The following is a 19,152-nucleotide window of genomic DNA, read 5'->3' as shown; positions in this document are numbered from 1 at the left end:
CAGAACAGTACCTGTCTACCTGTTGGCAACATCCTGGCAGCGAGGCGCGTTTTGTAGGGCTGCCGCAAAGCACATTTTAATTTGACTCCCAAGAGCTTGGCAGCACAATTATTCTTTTAAGTACAAATCTGTCACACGTGGATATAAATAACCGTGTTTAGCCGCTCCACATCACTAGATGACGTACAGTAGCGCAGCAGCGGCTCAGAGCTGAAAGCGTCCGCCGTCTGCGAGGTCGTCTGCGCGATGCGTTCAGGGACCGACGGCGGTTCGTCCGTAATAAATACGGGGGTCGTCGGGAGCGGCGGTGAACAGACGAGAGAAGCAGTGTCAGCCACAGGGGCTCAGATGTCAACAGGTCCGACGGAAAATGAAAGAGAGAGAGGTTAAGGAACGACGCGAGGCGGGACCTCTGAGTGCAGACAGTTCCTCTGTGGAAATATCACGGGAGGATTCACAGCTGGCCGCAGTTCATCTCACGTCGCCTCACGTTTACGGCCACATCAACATCGCACCAGTCTGTGCACGAACGTCCTCCAGGCCTGAAGGAAGCAAGCAAATAGATGGGGGATGAAGCAAACCTGATATTTGTTTTCTTCATTATTGTTCTAACTAGTTTGTTCAATAAATAGGTCCCTAGTAAAGGCTCTGTACAGTACATCTTAAAATCCATTGAGCTGGAAGATCAGGTGTGTTAACGTCTAGTTAAAGGTTTTATATCAGGGTGGGAACTGAAAGGGATATTCACATAATGACAGAGCCGTAAAACATGGTGTGGCACGTACAGATGCACACACACGCAGCCTTCCACAGCATTAAGACTTAGACATACAGCCCATTCTTTGGAGTTATCACCATGGAAACTGGACAGGAGTGAAAAGCCCGCGCGATGGTGGATGGAGCAACGCTACAACCACATCCCGGGTCCAACACTGTGACATTTATGTGAGATGGCGTATCACGGTGTATAAACTTTACCTGTCCAGCCAAATGGAAAACGTATCGATTGTCTCTCACGCTGTGTGTGTGTGTGTGTGTGTGTGTGTGTGTGTGTGTGTGTGTGTGTGTGTGTGTGTGTGTGTGTGTGTGTGTGTGTGTGTGTGTGTGTGTGTGTGTTTTTGCCTCGACCAGTGCTGAATTAATACGGGTAAAGGCTGCGTTGTCAGTGATTCATCAAGCACAAGCGCGACAGTGATGGTCCGGTTATACATCGGGAGGTTCCGCGCCGCTTCCGCCTGAGCTCTCAGGAGGACGCCTGCGCGGCCGGATTAAAGGTTTCACCTGAGTGGTGTCATGCTTCAAACACTCACCTCTTTTTTTCACTGTATGCTGAAATTACTGGTAACACTTTTACTTAAGTAACCATTACCTGACAAAAAGTGCTCTAATGATGTCGCCCAATTGCTGCTACTGTACTTTGTGGACTGTGAAGGTCTAATTTCACAGTTCAAGAACTACCTGCGTTTGCTCTGTGTATACAGATGGTCTTTCAATGTACAGCTAATTTAATCCAATTACAGTTTTTATATGAACAGTGGCTGAAATAATTACCTGAATAAATACTAACGTTGAAGGTATTGCTTGTAAATGTCCGCGTGTGAAATATGTTTGAGCATGATCATATGTGAGTGATGCATTTAGTGTACAGTACAGCTGCCAGGCACCTGGCTGGAAATCAGGTGATCAATAATTGTTGGTTAATCATTATTTTCCTGTGAGTAGCAGGGAATTTAACCACAATTGCAGCTGCTGTTTTTTAATTTTGTAACTTACCAGCAGTTTATAAGTGTTAAGTCCCCGCTGTCTGACACTTTACGGTTTGTAAACAATCAGAATCTTCAGAGTTTCGTACAGTTCTAATTTGCTAAATATAGTAATTGGGGAGGAAACGTGAGCGAGGGACGGTTTGCACATGACTAATTACCTGCCTCACGCGCAATCAGGCGTTTGTGGAGAGTATTCCTTAATTAGCCGACAGCTCGTTTGCTTCGCGGTGTTGTGCCTCGGTGACGACGGCGACAGAAACTTCTGGATGAAGACGAGTGCAAGAAAACAACGTAATAATGGAGAAAGTGGAGAGGCGGATTATAGCCGCGGCGTCTCTTGAGTCATGCTCACGTAGCCCCCCAAGCTGAGTCTAGGCTAATCCCAAGCCCGTTTTAAATCCTGATCCCCAACCCCTAACCTCCCCCCCGCTTTAAAATGTGGCTGTAATCCCCAAATTAACCCCTGGCTTCAAACTTTCACTTATCCCTTTCACATAGTTTTCAGTTATGGCTGCACTCTGCAGACTTGTAACCAACAAATACCATCCCTTAATTGGACGACCCCTCTAAGCCGTGAGCAAATTACCATATCTCTGACGCCCTGCAGTACATGTACGTCCACATCGGTGTATTTATACAGATTAAAGATGCTTCAAATGGGGAAAGCGCTGACTCCAACTTTAGGAGCTGTGTGGTAACTAGACGTGAAACTCTGACGGCGACTCCACTCTCCACACCTCAGTCATTCTAATCGCTCCTATATTTTCTGAGCTCATTAAATTATCTGTTAGCTGCAACATTGGCTATGTACCATCCAGCCGAGCAGACCTGATGAACCCCAGAGATCCATTAGCGAATGAAAAAGCTTCGCCGTGGTGCGGTTGAATGGAATATACTGTACATCTGTCTGCAAACGTCTTTGGCTGAGTCCAGATATTTTATGTTATCAGATGCCTGAGACTCAGTGAATGCTGGTGTAGCAGAACACAACGCTGACTAATGGCCGCTGTAATATGGTGAATAGCGAACTACGGTCACCATCTTGCTGCTTTTTAACGTAGACAGGTGGTTGATGTGACCATAAGTTATGACATGAGAGATGTGAGGATGAATTACAACAAATCACATGGAGTGTTATGAAAACATTGATCATATCAGAGTTTACTCAGCCAGACTGCAAGTGTCTCAGGGTTCACCCGGCCTTCATTCCTACACACAGTCCGAAGACTTGTTGTATTCTCACAGCTGCTCTGTCCATAGAGACCTGAAATGTAATAATATCAGCGTTGGCCCGTAGCATTCATACTTACAACATATCCTTCACAGCTTGAATTGAACGCGTTATGCATATTGTAGAGCGTGTGTGTCGGTACAGAATGTGTCGCGCTATCAAGCCGCATTACTTCAGGTCTCTGTCCACATGAAAAGGGCCACAGCTGTGCGGTGGATTTATGCTTTAGTCGTGAGGTTTATTGCGCTTCCATGAAGAATAGCAATGAATTAGTCTGACTTATGAGTTCTGTTTGGAGCATTAATGAACTGCAAATACACACTGCTCAGTACGGAGCAATACAACTGTTACAGGTAAACAAGTGTGTGTGTGTGTGTGTGTGTGTGTGTGTGTGTGTGTGTGTGTGTGTGTGTGTGTGTGTGTGTGTGTGTGTGTGCGTGCGTGTGTGTGTGTGTGTGTGTGTGTGTGTGTGTGTGTGTGTGTGTGTGTGTGTGAGAGACTCGGTGGGTCCCACTGAATCCAGATTCGTCCGTGCATCTATATTTCCTGGCTTTGGTGTTTAGGTGTCTTATATCTACATATCTACATACATCAGAAAAGTCCCTGCACTGACTCATAATTTGTCCGTCCAGTAAATAACAGTAAATCTAAGGAGGCATTGCCAACATTGATGAGCAGAAAATGGGATGAGCAGCATTAGTAGATAAATCCCCACATCTGAAGGATTATAGTTATTTTGACAAATGCAAAATGCTTTTTCAAATAGAAACGTAATTACATGGTGAATATTAAAGTCAAATAGCAGAAGATGGTCGCTCTGGATACCAACACGTGCAGAATTACCACGCTGAACAAAAGTGCCAGAACAAAGTCGTTACAGCGCTTTAAGGACATTCGCACGTCTCGCCCTAATGAACACAGACATTAACTTTATGTTTATTCCTTCTACGCGAGCGCGTTCCCCGCTGATCGCTCGTCATCCGCCCTCACGCCTCCGCTCCTCGCCCCGAAATCCTTTCACGTCTTCGTCCGCGGCCGTGGAGGAAGTGGGTGTTGTGGCCATTAGCATGCCGTTCAGCGCCCATGGGCGTGTGGCCTAATAGACGCTGCCTGTAACAGAGGCCTGTCTGTGGCCTCGCGCTGCAGGACTCACCCAGTGAGTTCTGCAGGACGGCGAGGGCCAGCGGAGGATGTTGTTAATATGCCAATGAGGGTCCGCGCCTCCCGTGCCGGTCTGAGGCGCGCTGGCACGCCGCAGCTGCCGTCACCTAATTGGGAATCATTTAGCTGCAGCTTGACCTACATTTAGAGCAGTGCAAAGAGGGGGGGGGACCACCAATGTGAATGTTTTTATTAGCAATCCCGAGCTAATGGCTTGGGAATTAGAATTAATTGGCGTGTGCTGTGTCACGAGAGTTTATAGCATTGTCCTCTGCCGTAAAGTGCTTTGGAGTGGAGGAGAGTGCTTTATTGAGGATCGGCGCTTTTTACAATAGAGGCCTGAATTTGAGTTCTGCCTCCACGCTGAAAGTTTCTGATTTTAGCACGGAGCGCAGTGTCAGGCCTCTTCTGAATATTTGAGCTGATATTTAACACGTTTTTGAGGAAATTATGTGAAAATTGGACGAGTAGGATAAACAGAGGAAGACGCCGCGCTGTTATTCCAGCATCGGCTGGAGTGAAGCGATGTCAACGCTCACGCCCGTCTGTGGACAGTCGGACCCTCCGCTCGGATCCACGTCAGTCTGGAGATGAACGCGGCGGCGATTCTACGCGCAGCAGCTGGAAACTGGAACTGTGCGCTCAGCAGAAATATCCTCCGCTCTGACGGCCCGCGCGTAATTGTCCGCTGTGCATTCGCGTAGAATAGGTTGGCTTCGTGAAAGGACCCGGTGACGCGTGGCTCACGCGCGCTGCAGTAGAAACGGGCGGTAGAATATGCGTCATGACGCCCGAGGTGAGGATTTTAGGGATTTTTGTTTTCTTGAGGAGAGGAAGTGGATAAACACACTCTCATTTGTGGTTTCTGTATAAGACCCCAGGTCCTCCTTTTGTTTATGCCGTTTAGATTGTATCATATCTGCAGATTGTGAGTCCTTCAGCAGCCAGGCTGAAGTGAAACGAGCAGGGATGAAAAAGTTGCCATTGTTTACACTAATAGCTGAAACCCAAACAAATGTCAGACGGGTTGAGAAAATCAAATTTTAGCACTTTGGACTCCAGAGGTTTCCGCGGATAAACAGTGAGTCGGCTGCAAAGGAAGACACAACAAACGGCAGTAACGCCGCACAGACAAACATACGTTCAACAGGTAGCAGCCTTTTCACACAGCACTCAGTGTTCCCTGTAAATCCACTCCACGGCGCGTAGGTTGAGCTAGAGTTTAAGCAGTTAACATAAAGTGAAGACGGGCTCAGCCCGGCGCCAGATGCTCGCTTTATTACCCTGGGCCAATTGCCACGAGTCGGCGAAAAACGGCTCACGCTCGTCAAATGGAAACAAGGCTATTCTTAGAAGGCCACTGCAATCAGGAGCCTTGAATTCATTCCACCCGCTTGTGTGCTTCGCTCTCCAAACTGGAGAGGACTTCTTGAGCCATTACAGTTGGGGAAAGATGTTGATCAGGCCCCGGGCGGAATGGGCCTGGATTCTGCGTTTAGCCCTAAGTAGCGGCGCTGGCTGCTGTCCAGGCCGCGCTGGCCGCTGACTCACCTCTCTGAGAGCTCCCATCATAACAGGCAGCCTTTTCCCAATATTCCTGATTAAACCTGAACGCTCGCGCTCGGCCGGAGAGCGGTTTACTCTCCTCCCCCGTGCTCCGGCATGAAACGGATCCTGTTTTACTCTAATGGCCCGGGCTCCGATTTGAAAAAGACCCCCATTTAAATCGCGCGTCGCAGGCGAAACAAACGCGGCGACGTGCAATTTAAATGGGGGTCGGCGTAACGACACTCAGCGGCGCCGGGACTTCATTGCACTTGTGAGGAGCGCTGACATTAAGTTAATGGACTTTGTTTTGACATCTTGCGTTGCAGTCATTAGTGATTGCTTTTATCCAGAGACTAACAATGAGCGAGAAAAGGCTGCCTGATCGTTCACAGCAACGCTGGAGGAGACGGCGCCGGCTAATAATCTGCTGGATAATTGAAAGACATTAGGAAGCTGTAGGAATTGAAGATGTGACCTGTTGATGGAAGGACAGCAGTTTCCACATAGATCCGCTTCCTGTAGTAAAGCGGCGTGAGTACGGCTGAATCCTTTAACGGACTCACATTCAACCATATCGGACCGTGCTGTTGAATGTGTTCTGCCTCCATCCACACGGCGCAGACATTCACAACCACAACAATGAAATACTCTAATACGACTGATGAGTGATTGGTTTATTACTGTAATCTTTTGTTAATAAACCACAGTTCTTCAAAACCTGTACTTTACCCAGAATCCTCCACTCCTCCTTTTAATCAACACTAAGTTAAATAATTGGCAACAAACAACAAGTTAAAAGCTGCTTAATATACTAATACATGTTAGATATACAGTATATTAGTACACTGAAGGAAAAATTTTCAACAGTTCAGCTACTGTATTTGCTACTTAATTCCCTGAAGCCGATTGTGGAAGACGACTGTTTCTCGTGCGTTTTGCACTGTAATTAATTCCTTTAATGACTTTAGAGGGAGGATCTGGAGCAAACCGCATTAGCTTCAATGCTTCGGTTTCGGCTGCGCTCCGTGCAGCCAGGCCACAGCGTCCTCCTCCGTGAATGGAGCGCTCTGGAGCGGAGGGGGGGGTTGTTGGGGGTCTTTACTCCAAATTAAAAAGCACGCGGAAGTGAAATGATGGTTTTGTCCACGTGAGGAGAAAACATGAGAGCAGCTTCAGAGCACCGCGGGCTGTGAGTGCACTTTATATAAGCTACTGTAGGTGACAGTTCAAGCCAAGTGCTGGGAGAGGCTGCAAGTGAATAAAGTGTTTGAGGAGGAGGCAATAAAAAAAAACAGAGGAAGGTCGTGATACAGTGTGGAGGTTTTTAACGGTCTTTACCACCAAACCAGCTGGAGGATACTACTGTACAGCACGAGCACCACATTTTAAATATATAATTGCACTCGTGCCATATTTTGAAACGAGTCTCCGGTGAGTGTCAGCGTGTCACGGCTCAGTCCGAGGTGAGGCGCTTCCCCGCGCGTTGCGTCAGTGTCACCGGCGGAGGCGAGAAAACAAGCCCCGATGCGTTTGTCACGGGCTGAACGGAGCGAGGGCGATTAATCAGTCTGCACGCTGACGGCGAGGAGAGTGCACCGTGGGTTGGAAGCGCGGCAGAAATAACCACGCGCCGTTTAAAACGCTATTTTCAATGAAGCCCATCTTTCGTGAAGCAAACGCTCTATTTTGGCCCCATGTAATTGTTTATTTCTGTTTACGAGCTCATAAGAGGATTGGAGCTGGTGTGTCTTCTTCTGCCGTCTGGACCCGTCAGGCTCCTTCTAGTGAGGAAGATGCTGCTCTAAAGGTGTGTTTATTTATGTAGTATTTACAGATTTGTACTGGTCTCTAAGGCTTAGCGGTGATGGGCAAAGAAGCCTTTTATTATCTCGGTAACTGCACCTCAGTTTATTTTATGGCACCTTTGGATTTCAGCCGGGATAAACTGGCAGTGTTCAAGTTAAACGGAGGAGGCAGGAAATGTTAAAGAGACAAAGGTTGCGAGTGCCTCGCCAACTACTCCAGTACCGAGAGGGAGAGAGAGAGAGAGAGAGAGCGAGAGAGAGAGAGAGAGAGACAGAGAGAGAGAGAGAGAGAGAGAGAGAGAGAGAGCTATTAGTTTAACCAGCCAAGCAACTGAATTTATATTGACTTCACCACTTACATGTTTGACTCTTCCTAGTGCAATAAATGGAGAGAACAGAGACCACACTGTAGCCTGACGCTTTGTATGAGGAGCTCCCACATCCAGATCCGCCCTCCTCATCTTCGTCTGCATTCAGAGCATCGTTGTTCATGAATTTTTTATTTTGCTCTCCGGAGCAGTGTTCAAAGTTCACTTGTTGAATTAGACAACAGCGTGTCTGCGGCTAATCGTTCGATTGAAGCAGAGGCCGAGCAGACAGCGGTCGTCTCCGGAAGGGAACGCACAACCTTTGAAGGCTGCGATTTCACTGTTTAAGGGTGCGAAACGTGACCCGACCAGACGCCGATGAGCCCTGTCTGGAGTCGATGCTTTAGACATCAGACAGCGCGTTTTACAATCGATGAACCGACTACAACAGTGACCTGTGACTCTTCCACAGGCGCTTGAAAAAAAAAAGTGAGTGGAATAATTCCACTGACTTCAGTATGTTAATTAAATGCAGAGTACGGTCCACATGGAGGTGAGTATTTTAAAAGCTGGGAGAGGTTCACTCTGAAGGGCTGCACGCTTCCATTGTTGTGATGTGACACACTAACGTGTGATGTTGCTTGTGCGTCCATAGTTTGTGTGGACGCAATAATAGACATCAAAGTATTAATATCAATATCGCACAGATTGTGACGCAGCTTTGTCCCGTTTAATTGACATAATTCAGACCACGGTGGCACGCAAAAACTAAGAGGGGTCTTTGAATCAGCAAAGTGCTTGTAATGTAATAAGCACTCTCTTCTAAATGGAGCCTTGACTCCATTTAAAAGAGGGCAGAAAATATGTGCGCACTCTTGCTTAAGGCTTTCATCTTGCATATAAATCACTAGCTGAAAGTGGGTGTTTGAGCGCCACAGATTCCAGGTCTTGGGGCGTGCGCTGTATTACGGTCCAAGGCTGCGTTAATGACAGCACACTGCCACGACGGCACCAAGCAAATTAAGCCAATTCCAAATTTCCTGAGAGCTGATAAAATGTTGAAACGGAGGCTTTTTTGGCTAATTCCGAACGCTGGCGTGCGGTTCTCATTTTCCCTCTCTCTCTCTCTCTCTCTCTCTCCCTCTCTCTCTCCCCTGCTTTAGATTCCGCGGCAGCTGAGCGCTCTGACAATGTACAGGTGCGAGCAGTCGGTTCTGGATTACTGTCACGCCCACCTGTCGCTGCACCTCGACGTGGGGGCGGAGTCCCCACCTCAGGCGCCGGGAGGTCAGAGGTCAGCCGGGTACCGCCCGGCGCTGATGGCCACCCTCCCTTCAGAGCCCGTGCTGCCTTGCTCCCGAACCCACTTCCTCCACCAGTGAGCTGTGCACACTGTGAATTTGCTGTGTCTCTGCTGAACGGAAAGACTGGACCGCGCGAACGCAACGCGAGGCTGCACGGGAGGGAACTGAGAAAAGGAAGACACGATAAGAGGACAGCTAATCTACTGCAGAGCATCCTGGACCCAGGGTAATGATAATATAAATATTCCTCGGTGGAAATAAAGGGGCGCGGCAGCATCGATTATTGTACCTGACCCTCAGTGTCCCCAATTAACGAGTACGCCGAACAGCAGCACGGCGCTCCACGTTCTGCGCTGCCTTTAACGGCGGAAAATAAGCATTTGTTAATCTTAAATCTTATGAAACACATTTCCTCAACTTCTCCTAATCTGAGCCCCCCTCAGGTAAAGTAATCAAATGCAAAATGCCACAAACGAAGCGGGGAAGCAGCTCGATCAGCAGAGAGTAGCACAACAGCTGGAAGATCGGCCGAGCAAAAAGGTTCTCTGCCGCTTATTTTCTGATCACGCTGTCAATCAGAGGTCTCCCTCCCTCTCTCTCTCTCTCTCTCCCTCTCTCTCTCCCTCGTCCCCGTAGCGCTTTTCATTTTCCAGAAATGAGCCGCTCAAATGAAATTACCCCAAGACGAGAGAAACAAGGCAGAAAATAACGGACAGTAATTGTCATGTGAAGTGTACAGCCGTCACAACTTGCTGCCAGTGCGTATAATTTACACGGTGACTTTTGATTTCCTCCATGAGTTGTGATGTTGATCACGTTACAGTTTATTTAACGGAGCCCGAGCGACGAACAGCTGGAAAACAAACACGGGTCCGGGAGCGCTGGGACTTTCAGACATTTACTTTTCCTCATCCTCCTGCAGTTAATGGTTTCATTTTTAGCCAACAGATTACCCGACTGTGCACTCATATAGCTACGTGTGTGCGCTTCTTACCAGATGTTACATTATAATATACAGCATAGTAAAACGAACTGTGGTGAACAGCCAGTTACAGTATCATTCATCAAACCCACCCAAACAGCTGCGGTGGTGGCTGACACTGTTTCATAATGAGGTGTCTGCTTTTTGCCTTCATGGCACTGACTTTGACTTTCACTTGCTTTTTTTTTCCTCTTTTTGTAATTGTGTGTGACCGTTATCTGATGTAATACCGTATATTCAGCTCATGGACTTTTACGTTGCTTGCAGGGAAGGAAAAACCTGTGTACGAGACAGCGCCCGAATCTTATGTACTAATAGAGCAGCTCCGCGTCGTTCACGCGCAAACGGCGTGCGACGGCGGGAGCGGCGGCGTGAAACCAGATTGAATTGAGACGTTCCTGTGCTGCTAATTGACCGCAAGCTAACCCAACGCCCCGGACAGCAGCGGCCCAGTCGTAGCTGAGCAATAAGAGGCCTGTCGAGCTCTGAAGCTGCAGGAGTGACGGCGTTCGTTCGGACGGGGGTCACGTTCCTGTCTTTTGTCTTCTTGCTGCTGTGCCCTCGGGCACAACGCTCAATAAATAAATAAGAAGCATTATATTCAGCAGGCACGCTCCCAAAACGGCAGATTTTTTTTTTTTATGTCTAGTGAGATTAGAGCGTCTTATTTAAAAAGACAATTAACGTGTTTGGTCAAAGCGAAGCTGCCAAAGGGTTGAGATGTAAACAAGCGCTATCAGAGCTACACAGTTCTCTGCATCGATCATCATCTGGTGACAAGGCTGAATTATGGCCCACGAGATCCGGTGGTGTCATTTAGGAGCCATCAAACTCATGATCTGATTAAAAAAACGACCTGCTGCGCATCCAGTGTGTCACTGCATGCGTAGTATCAGGTACCCAGCGATTCAGAATGACTAAAGCTTGAAGCCCCGCGTCAATGGAAGGGGTTTGACATCTGTAACCAGGGCGGGGACGGGGGGCGCTTGTGGTCAGTTAGAGCCCAATTCAAAGAGCGGATAATGCAATATTGATGTGATACTGGAAAAAAAATCTAAATGCTTTTGAGCATGTGACATACTGAATTCTCTTTTGAAGATGATATATTTATTACATAATTGCTTTGTATGTTTTTATATGAATGTTTTTTTTCGGGGGGGGAAACAATACGTGTCCAGGGATGTACAATACTCTGTCATATTCCAGGATCATCATTAAAACTGTGTCCATCTCCAGTCACGCTTAAGATGTAATCTGAACATGTGTTAATTGATTGTATTATATCAATCACAGGCGAACGACGCATCGATTGTGTACAACTGCACTGTTGTGTGTCGGATATTTCAAGGGACCCTCAATAACAGACGGAGCTGAACGCGCATCTGCTTATGACAGAAAGCCCAGTGTGACAGAAGACAGACTCGCTCCGCCGGAGAATCCACTGCTCCGCGGCCGCACACGTGAAGCGGTTTAACGACGCCGGTAGATTGCGCGCCGCGTCCACTGCGCACGCGCGACGCGGCGGCGCGTGGGCCCCGGGAGCGGGAGCGACGGACGCGGCGCTCAGGCGTCTGCGCTCGAAATGCGTTTACACCCACGGGCCGGTGACTCACGCTGCTCCAATCAATGGGCACTTCTTCAACTTCACCCAGAAACCAGGAAGAAGAAATAATTACCATCCGGCGCACGTCGAGCGTCTGAAGAACGAGATGTTTTCGTTCTGGGTTTTTTTCCTAAATCTGGGGGCTTGATCGATGGTTCCGCGGGAAGCGAGATGACGTGGAGGGGATCCGGAAAACGTTTTCTAATCAAGACACGCTGTCATCCTAATGCTTGACATGATTCAGGCTATAATGAAGTATCAAGTGACACAGCCTGGCCTGAATAAATAAAAACATATTCCCTCCGCAGTTTTGAGCAGGCACATTCATGTCACAGTGCAGGAAAAACGATTTTTTAAAGCTCTGTGCTGCAGACGCACGCTGACTGACTGTTATTTATATCTGATTCTATCGCAGACTTAATTTGCTGGAATGAAAAGTGTCACGGTAATGCCAAGAGATGTTTTAGGGTTTGTTATTCACTTGACATTTTATCTGTTTGGACAACATACCGGGTCCTCCTGACAATTTGTTGGCACTTCCTTGGAAAGCAGAGACAAGCTATCTCCCTCCTCTTAGGAGCTGTCAGAGTAAGCCAGACAATGTAACACTTTATATTGTGTGGCTTTAAAATCCTCCGCTCCCTCATTTTATTCCATTGATTTCATCCAGTGATCTCACGTCCGTGGGATTCGCTGAGAGGCTCAGATGAGAGGCCCATGAAAGCCCGTTGACGCAGAGACGAGAGAAACGAGTAAAAAGTCCTGGCAGGCGCTTTATTTTACCAACTTACAGTAAGTCACTTTAACGCCTCACACTTCTCTCACCCATTCAAAACAAGTCGGAATATTTACCTTTCCGGCGTGAGCGCCTCCCAGACTAACAGGGAAAAGGTGTGTTTGTCTGGGAACACGTGGCTCCGTCTCGCCCACGGCTCCATGATCTGTCTGAAGTGTCTGGATATTGGGTCGAGCTCAACTTTGAGCCCGTCTCCGTGCGCTCGCACGCCGCCCCGTCATTTCAGAGTTGTGTTGCAAACTGCCGGCAGCCGCGAAAGCGCCTGATTTCCCCGGGGAGCTCCGCCGCTGCAGTGCCCACACTCGCCGATTACCTTTAGCATCTCGCGGGCCCTCCATGACACCCGGCGCCGCTGCTAGTTTATTTTCGAACACTCTGTGGAATCGCGAGGCGATCGACCACTTTCCCGATGCATCTCGGGGTCGGAGGTTTGGCTGCGTTTTGTTTCGCCTTAAGTAAAACAAGGCGTGAGCTCAAAACGCAGCGCTAGTTTACCTGTAGCCAGTGTAAGGATTGAAGAAGAAACCCTCTCTGAAGTCCACACACGTCCCACAGAATCAGAGGATGATGTAGCGGTGGTAAATTAGACCGACCCGTTTAATCAGGTATCACAGGTTAAACCTTCCGTGCCACCGGCGGCAGATGGTGACACGGACTCGTGCCCGGCGTAATCTGGTTATGCCGTAGCTAAATCCTAATCAAACACCTCTTCATCAGTCGAAACGATAACGACCAGGCTCGCTGACGGGTTTAACACCTGAATACGACAGATTTTGTGTGGATGTGACGTTGTCGAGCGTCCGGCGGCAGTGGTGAAAGTGAAATCGGGGCTTTCTTTCAACACCAAAATGTGGTTAAACAGGGAAATGAGGTTAAAACATCTCTGGGCTGTGGCCACAGCTGTTTCAGACGCTGAGGCCCGAGCAGAGTCGGGATAATGCGTAGTCAATTGCTGCCATTTAACCAGTTTCAGAGTCCGTCTCCCTCAATGCAACATTCACCGCTGAAAACACAAATCAATTATGTTAAGTGGAGCTATGCTTAAGCCGCTATTGTGCTGCGTGTGTTGCACTACAGGCTGTGTGCCGCTCACTTGTGCAAAGCGTCCAGTCCATAAACGCCTTCACTCCAGCCTCACGTCTCGCTGCCGTTTGGCGTTTGCTTAAAGGACTCCCACTGAATTCCATCATTACCGGTGGCCTCTGCACGTCGCCTTGGAGTGAAAAAGAAATGTTGATTGACAAGAAAAGTCAACTCTTTCCACTTTGTTTGGAGGCTCATGACGGTGTTAACACTTCACTCCCAGTTAATAACTTCTTTGCTGGACCAGAATCTACGTTGGAAAAACAGCCTCTCTCTGGGAAATAAGATGCATTAGAAACAACTTCACAACAAATAAATGTATATATGTATAAGTATGTATATTGCCTCTTTATATGTATGTACTGTATATGAGGAGCACAAATGTCTGCTTCTCTCTCTCCTGATGACGTCACTCTCCCACTAAAAGAATAATTCGAGGATGCCACACCCACAAGCGCGTAATGAGTCCAGGAACGATGCATTAGTGGATCAGTTTACCAGAATATAACAAATATTTACTGAGGGCTGAATGAATGTCCCCAGGGACGTGTGCAGCTCAGTTGTTTCCTTATGCTGGCTCGCTTCTTGTTAGTCTTTCTTGCATAATAATTACAGCGGTCGCCGTGCGCCGCTCGGTGCACAGATCAGTATTTGTACTGAGGAAAAAGGTTGCTAGGCAATCCATTGAGATCCAAGAAAAGGTCTGCATGAGATGTGGCGAAGACAGAGAGCTGGCAGTTGCTGGGTAAATTGCAAGTAGACAATCAAAGTCATATCACACTGAGCTGCAGAGCAGGAGGAGAGGAGCGGGAGGATGAACGGAGCTGTTTGCCTCCAGTCCTCGGTCGCTGCAGCAACTGGTTGGTAGCAACAGGCAACTCCGGCAATTACGTGCATGTAAACGAGTCGATGATTGATTAGGTTGTTTGAAAAAAAGAAAGAAGATAAGCTAAACATCCATCACACCCCACTGAGGATATTACATGCTCTAAGTGGTTAGAAACAGGTTTGATTTGGCTAAATAAGAATAATAATAGTAAATAATGGGCTGTTGGTGAAAAAGCATGAATGTCGGGCTCCCACTGACGCGGCACAACGGGCCGGCGGGATTCAGCTGTCCGTCAACTTAACGCACAGGTGTGGCCGCGCGCCCTGCGGAGTGTGGCGGGATTTATTACCGGGAAGACTGTAGCTGTCATGTCCCCGCAGCAGCGGCGGCAGCGGCAGCAGCAGCAGCAGCAGCAGCCAAGGCTCAGTTTACCCTGCCAGCACTGCCCCCTGCATCCCAATGAGCCGCACGCGGGACGCGGCTAACGCTAATGCGGCTCACGCTAACGCGGCTAATGCTAACGCGACTCATGCTTATGGCCTCTCAGCTTAATGAATCCAACATCAGCGCCGTCAGTGGAGATCAAAACAGACACATGTCCGTCTACTTGAGCCACAATAATCCGGAATGCATCCACGTGGTCGGTCGCTTCTTACAGTATGTTGGAATTCTTTGTCTCACACCTCTCATTTGGGCCTGTAATCCATCTTTTAGTGCCTGTATGCACCAGCTGGGACATTCAGGGTGATCTCTGGAGCCAGGAATAAAACCAGAGGATGCTCCATCAATTTGAGCTGGCTACGCTGATTTACATCTCCCTGCCAGAAAGCAATTCATGACTCGCGGAAATCCAACGCTTTTGCCTTATTTTTTCCCCCGCGACTGGGAATCTATCATGGCAGATCTAATCAAGGACGTCAGGGGATAGCCATGGAAGGACCTTGTCTAACAATGTTTAATCAGTGGGCTTGTACTATATATTTAATCCAAAATGAATTGGAGCTGACTTCGGTTTGGTAAAGGCGAGATCTGCCGCTATTAGAGCCCCTATTGATGAATGAGGGTCAGGGAGCTTCCGCGTGAAGGGCGCCTTGTAACTGGCAGGGCTTCACTCACGACTTATCTCTTTAGGTTACACACAAACACCTGGCAGGAGGGAAATCCATTAGCGGGATCTGGCCTGGGTGCACGGTGCTCATGTCCTGCAGATCAGTATCATTTTAAGCCGGTCTGGGGAATGCGTCTGTCAAAATCCATTTTTGCGCGTGTATTCGGGTCACCGATATGTTTCACAACACATTTACTGAAAGGGGAAGAATGGATTGAAGAATTAGTATAAAATACAAGTATTTGCATTGGTACAAATGCAAAATGGTGACACAGTATATGAAAACAGTGACTCCTTCACAAACGCATAATTGAGTTGCAGGTAATATGTTGAACATGAACACAACCACCTCTGTTTAAATCACGCTTTCACTTCAAGGTGTTTTCTCTTCGTTCTCACTCGTACTCACTAAATTAATCTGCAGCTAATTTCCTGTTTCTCATTTGTGTTGCACAATTCATTAAGAATCGCTTAAACGTATTAAAAAAAATCTGCTGCGAACGCGCACAAGTGGCTGGACGTTGTTCTTTTAATTGCTGCTAACTCGAACCGATGCAGCAATTTGTCGGGGCTGCTTCCAGGAATACAAATGTTGCGATGTACTGTACTGTGCGGGAGGAATTAGCCTCCCTTAAAGAGAATGTGTGATGTATAATAGAGGGGGTCTAATTGTGCTTTCTCTCGGAGCCTTCGGATGCTGGCGTGTGAGGCCCAGGGGCGTCCTGCGCGTCGCTATGAACTGATTTATTAAACTGTTTGCTTCGCAGCGGCCACAAATATCGTCCATATTACAGGAGAGCTGGAGACTGTTGACTGGTGCATCGGTGCCACAAATGATAAATTACATCAAGAGCAGCCAAGTAAGATCCCTCACACACACACACACACACACACACACACACACACACACACACACACACACACACACACACACACACACACACACACACACACACACAGTGTGCGACGCAGCATCACAGCCGCTCTGCTTCGTGCACACACTTGCCTATACAGGAATTTAAAAGTTTCCTGTCAGCTGAAAAGACAAATGGATGATAAGGGGACATATAAGATGCGCGTGGTTTGAAGTGAAGGGAGATTCTTTATTCCTCGGCTCTAACGTCTTTGGTGTCAGATGAGCTTTTTCATAGCCTTTGTTTTTACCCAGGTTTTGCACTTGGGACGTGAATTGATGCCCTCCACGTGTCTACAAAAACTACTATCAGTTCATTTTCATTCTTCTAACCATCATTGATGATAATGATGATGACAATGACAATGACGATAACGACGGCTGACTCCTGTTATTGCTACAGAATTTTGCTATAAATGTGTGCTGGCAGTCTCTTATCTTTCCTTTTGCCCGAATTAGAAGACGACATACAATAAGCGCCAAGTCTATTTTTTTATTCACTTCAGTATTTCTGCTGTACCTCATTCCATTTATAATAGTCTGCGTTAGTAGTTTCTTACTAACAAGGTGGCGGCGCCTGCTTGAAGGCTTCCTCCTTCAGGCTCCATGTTTCAGCTCTGTCCACAGAGCGGATGTTCTGCCACTACAGGAGTAGCTCCATTTTGTTTCTAACAGTACTTGGGTCCAGTCAGCTGCGTGATTCTCTCGTCGATGGTCCCCTGACCTGCACAGTGACATGTGCTGTGATCCGACACCTTAGAGTCCTAATGTGTTGTTCTGGGCACTTTGGTTGCCATTGACTCCAGTCACCTAGACCCTTAGAATTCTGAAAATTATGTGCATCTGCAGTCAAAGCAGCATCAAGCTGCTTGCAGATGGTCTTACAGCCTTTATCTCCACCATGTTTGTCTACACGTTCCCTAGCGAGAACTCAGCACATGGTGCACATCATGCTACCAAGCAGTGCAGTCAATACTGTTGTGCCTTTAAACACTGCAGCAGACTGGTTGATTACGAGGCTGAAGACACTTGTGTTGTAAAAAAAATGTTTGGATTTGACATGTCCCTATGCATCATTCTTATTATGTCCTTCTCTTGAGCCGCAATTCAAAAGCAATGAGTCATTTTTCATTAAATATTTTCTGCCTTCTCACTTTCAAGTTTGTTTTACTGCCCATTGTTGGTTTTTCTTTTTTAAATGTACTGTAAGGATACTAATCATTTTGTCAAGGCCTGAAAATCTGATGCCGGTTTACAAAATAGCTGTGTTATAATATGCATAATATCATCTGGCATTAACAGTAAGACCCAACTAATTTTAAAAAAGTTACAGTTGACCAAATAAAAGCATAACTGTTTAATGTTACACATTATTAAGGCAGTGGTTTTCATATTTTCAGTTTTGCTGTCTAAATGTTCTGTTGCATTTGGATGCTACTGCTGGATGTTACTACATGTTTACTACACCTTTACTACACGTTTACTACACGTTTACTACACGTTTACTACACGTTTACTACGGTCTTGTCCAGGGAGGAATCATAACCAGTGATCGTACCGACTGCCAGCAGGAGGTGAGACCTCCCTCCACAGCTGAAATAAAAAGACCAGCTCCTTTCTCCGTGTACAGCACAGCTTTTTAATTGTGGGGTTCTGATTTAACATATGGAGACCTGTTTTACCGTCTCATTTTAACTCTGGCTGAGTAAAAATAGAATGGAAAAAACAACTACTTTCTAGAGGGGCTTCTCTTGAATGTGGAGCCATATGTTGGTCTGACAAAGATGTGTCTTCTGTTTTGGACCGGTCACTTTTCTGCGGCAGGTCAAATCCAGACAACATTCAATGCAGTTCAATGTTCAATGTTTATACAGACGTACAGTAAATGAACTGACTGTAACTGCTTTATAATAACAGGAAAAGCTTTTATTGATGCATGTTGATTCAACCAGTCATCAACCACATTAAGCTTCACTAAAAGAAAGGAAATGGCTTTTCTACCCACATAAAGGTTTCACCACCTTCCACACTTCATTTTTAATGTTCCCTAGTTATGAGTAGCTTCTCTATTGTCTCACAACATTGTAGTGCGGCACAATAACGTCAGTCAAGTCACTCGAAAAGACAACATGCGTCCTTAATTTGTCACTTTTCCAACATGAACACACTCGGCAGAGGAAACCTGATTAGGTTTCGTGCGGGGACTGGCTACGGGACACAGCTTGTGGTTCTGGCATCGCCACACATGGGCACAATTTAAATTAGCAAGGGATTAAGGCAAATGGAGCATTAAAATTTAAGCTTGGATTTGGCTTTGCACTCGTCTTTTAATGATATTAAAGATTAACACGAGTAATTATTAGTGATTTGGACATGAATATGTATATATACATATATGTTTATATACATAGCTTACAACTTAAAGGAAAGATCTGGTCAAGTGAACATTCACTAAACCTACAGTAGATGCTGTGTATCAATATACAGTAAACATCATTAATGTACAGGCATGAACAAGTGACAACACAGATCAAAGCGTTTTCAGTGAAAGCTGTTTTTATTTCTTCTCTATTTACTTTATTTATTTATCATTTATATTATTATTTATTTAAGAAGAACACTGTACTAGATACTTTGCAGATGCTGACTGGAGGCCAATGTATCACTTTAATAATATAGCTGCCATTAAATGAGCCTGACCTTGTATAATACTAC

At 46.8% G+C, this 19,152-nt stretch overlaps 1 protein-coding gene across 2 annotated transcripts in view; it reads left to right on the top strand.

Moving 5' to 3' along the window:
* The window catches only part of LOC114862283 (leucine-rich repeat transmembrane neuronal protein 4), a 31,174-nt gene extending 19,830 nt beyond the window's left edge, over window positions 1-11,344 (top strand). Inside the window, exon 3 of one of the 2 annotated variants that reach the window (XM_029162436.3) lies at window positions 8,983-11,344. In XM_029162436.3, the coding sequence (XP_029018269.1) occupies window positions 8,983-9,201 (219 nt within the window). In that variant the 3' untranslated portion in view covers window positions 9,202-11,344. The remainder of the gene's footprint in view (window positions 1-8,982) is intronic. The other variant, XM_029162437.3, reaches the window with a different exon arrangement.
* The last annotated feature ends 7,808 nt before the right edge of the window (window positions 11,345-19,152 follow it).

This window comes from Betta splendens, chromosome 9, assembly GCF_900634795.4.
Source record: "Betta splendens chromosome 9, fBetSpl5.4, whole genome shotgun sequence".
Classification (NCBI taxonomy): domain Eukaryota; kingdom Metazoa; phylum Chordata; class Actinopteri; order Anabantiformes; family Osphronemidae; genus Betta; species Betta splendens.
This window is presented reverse-complemented; position numbering and strand designations above follow the sequence as displayed.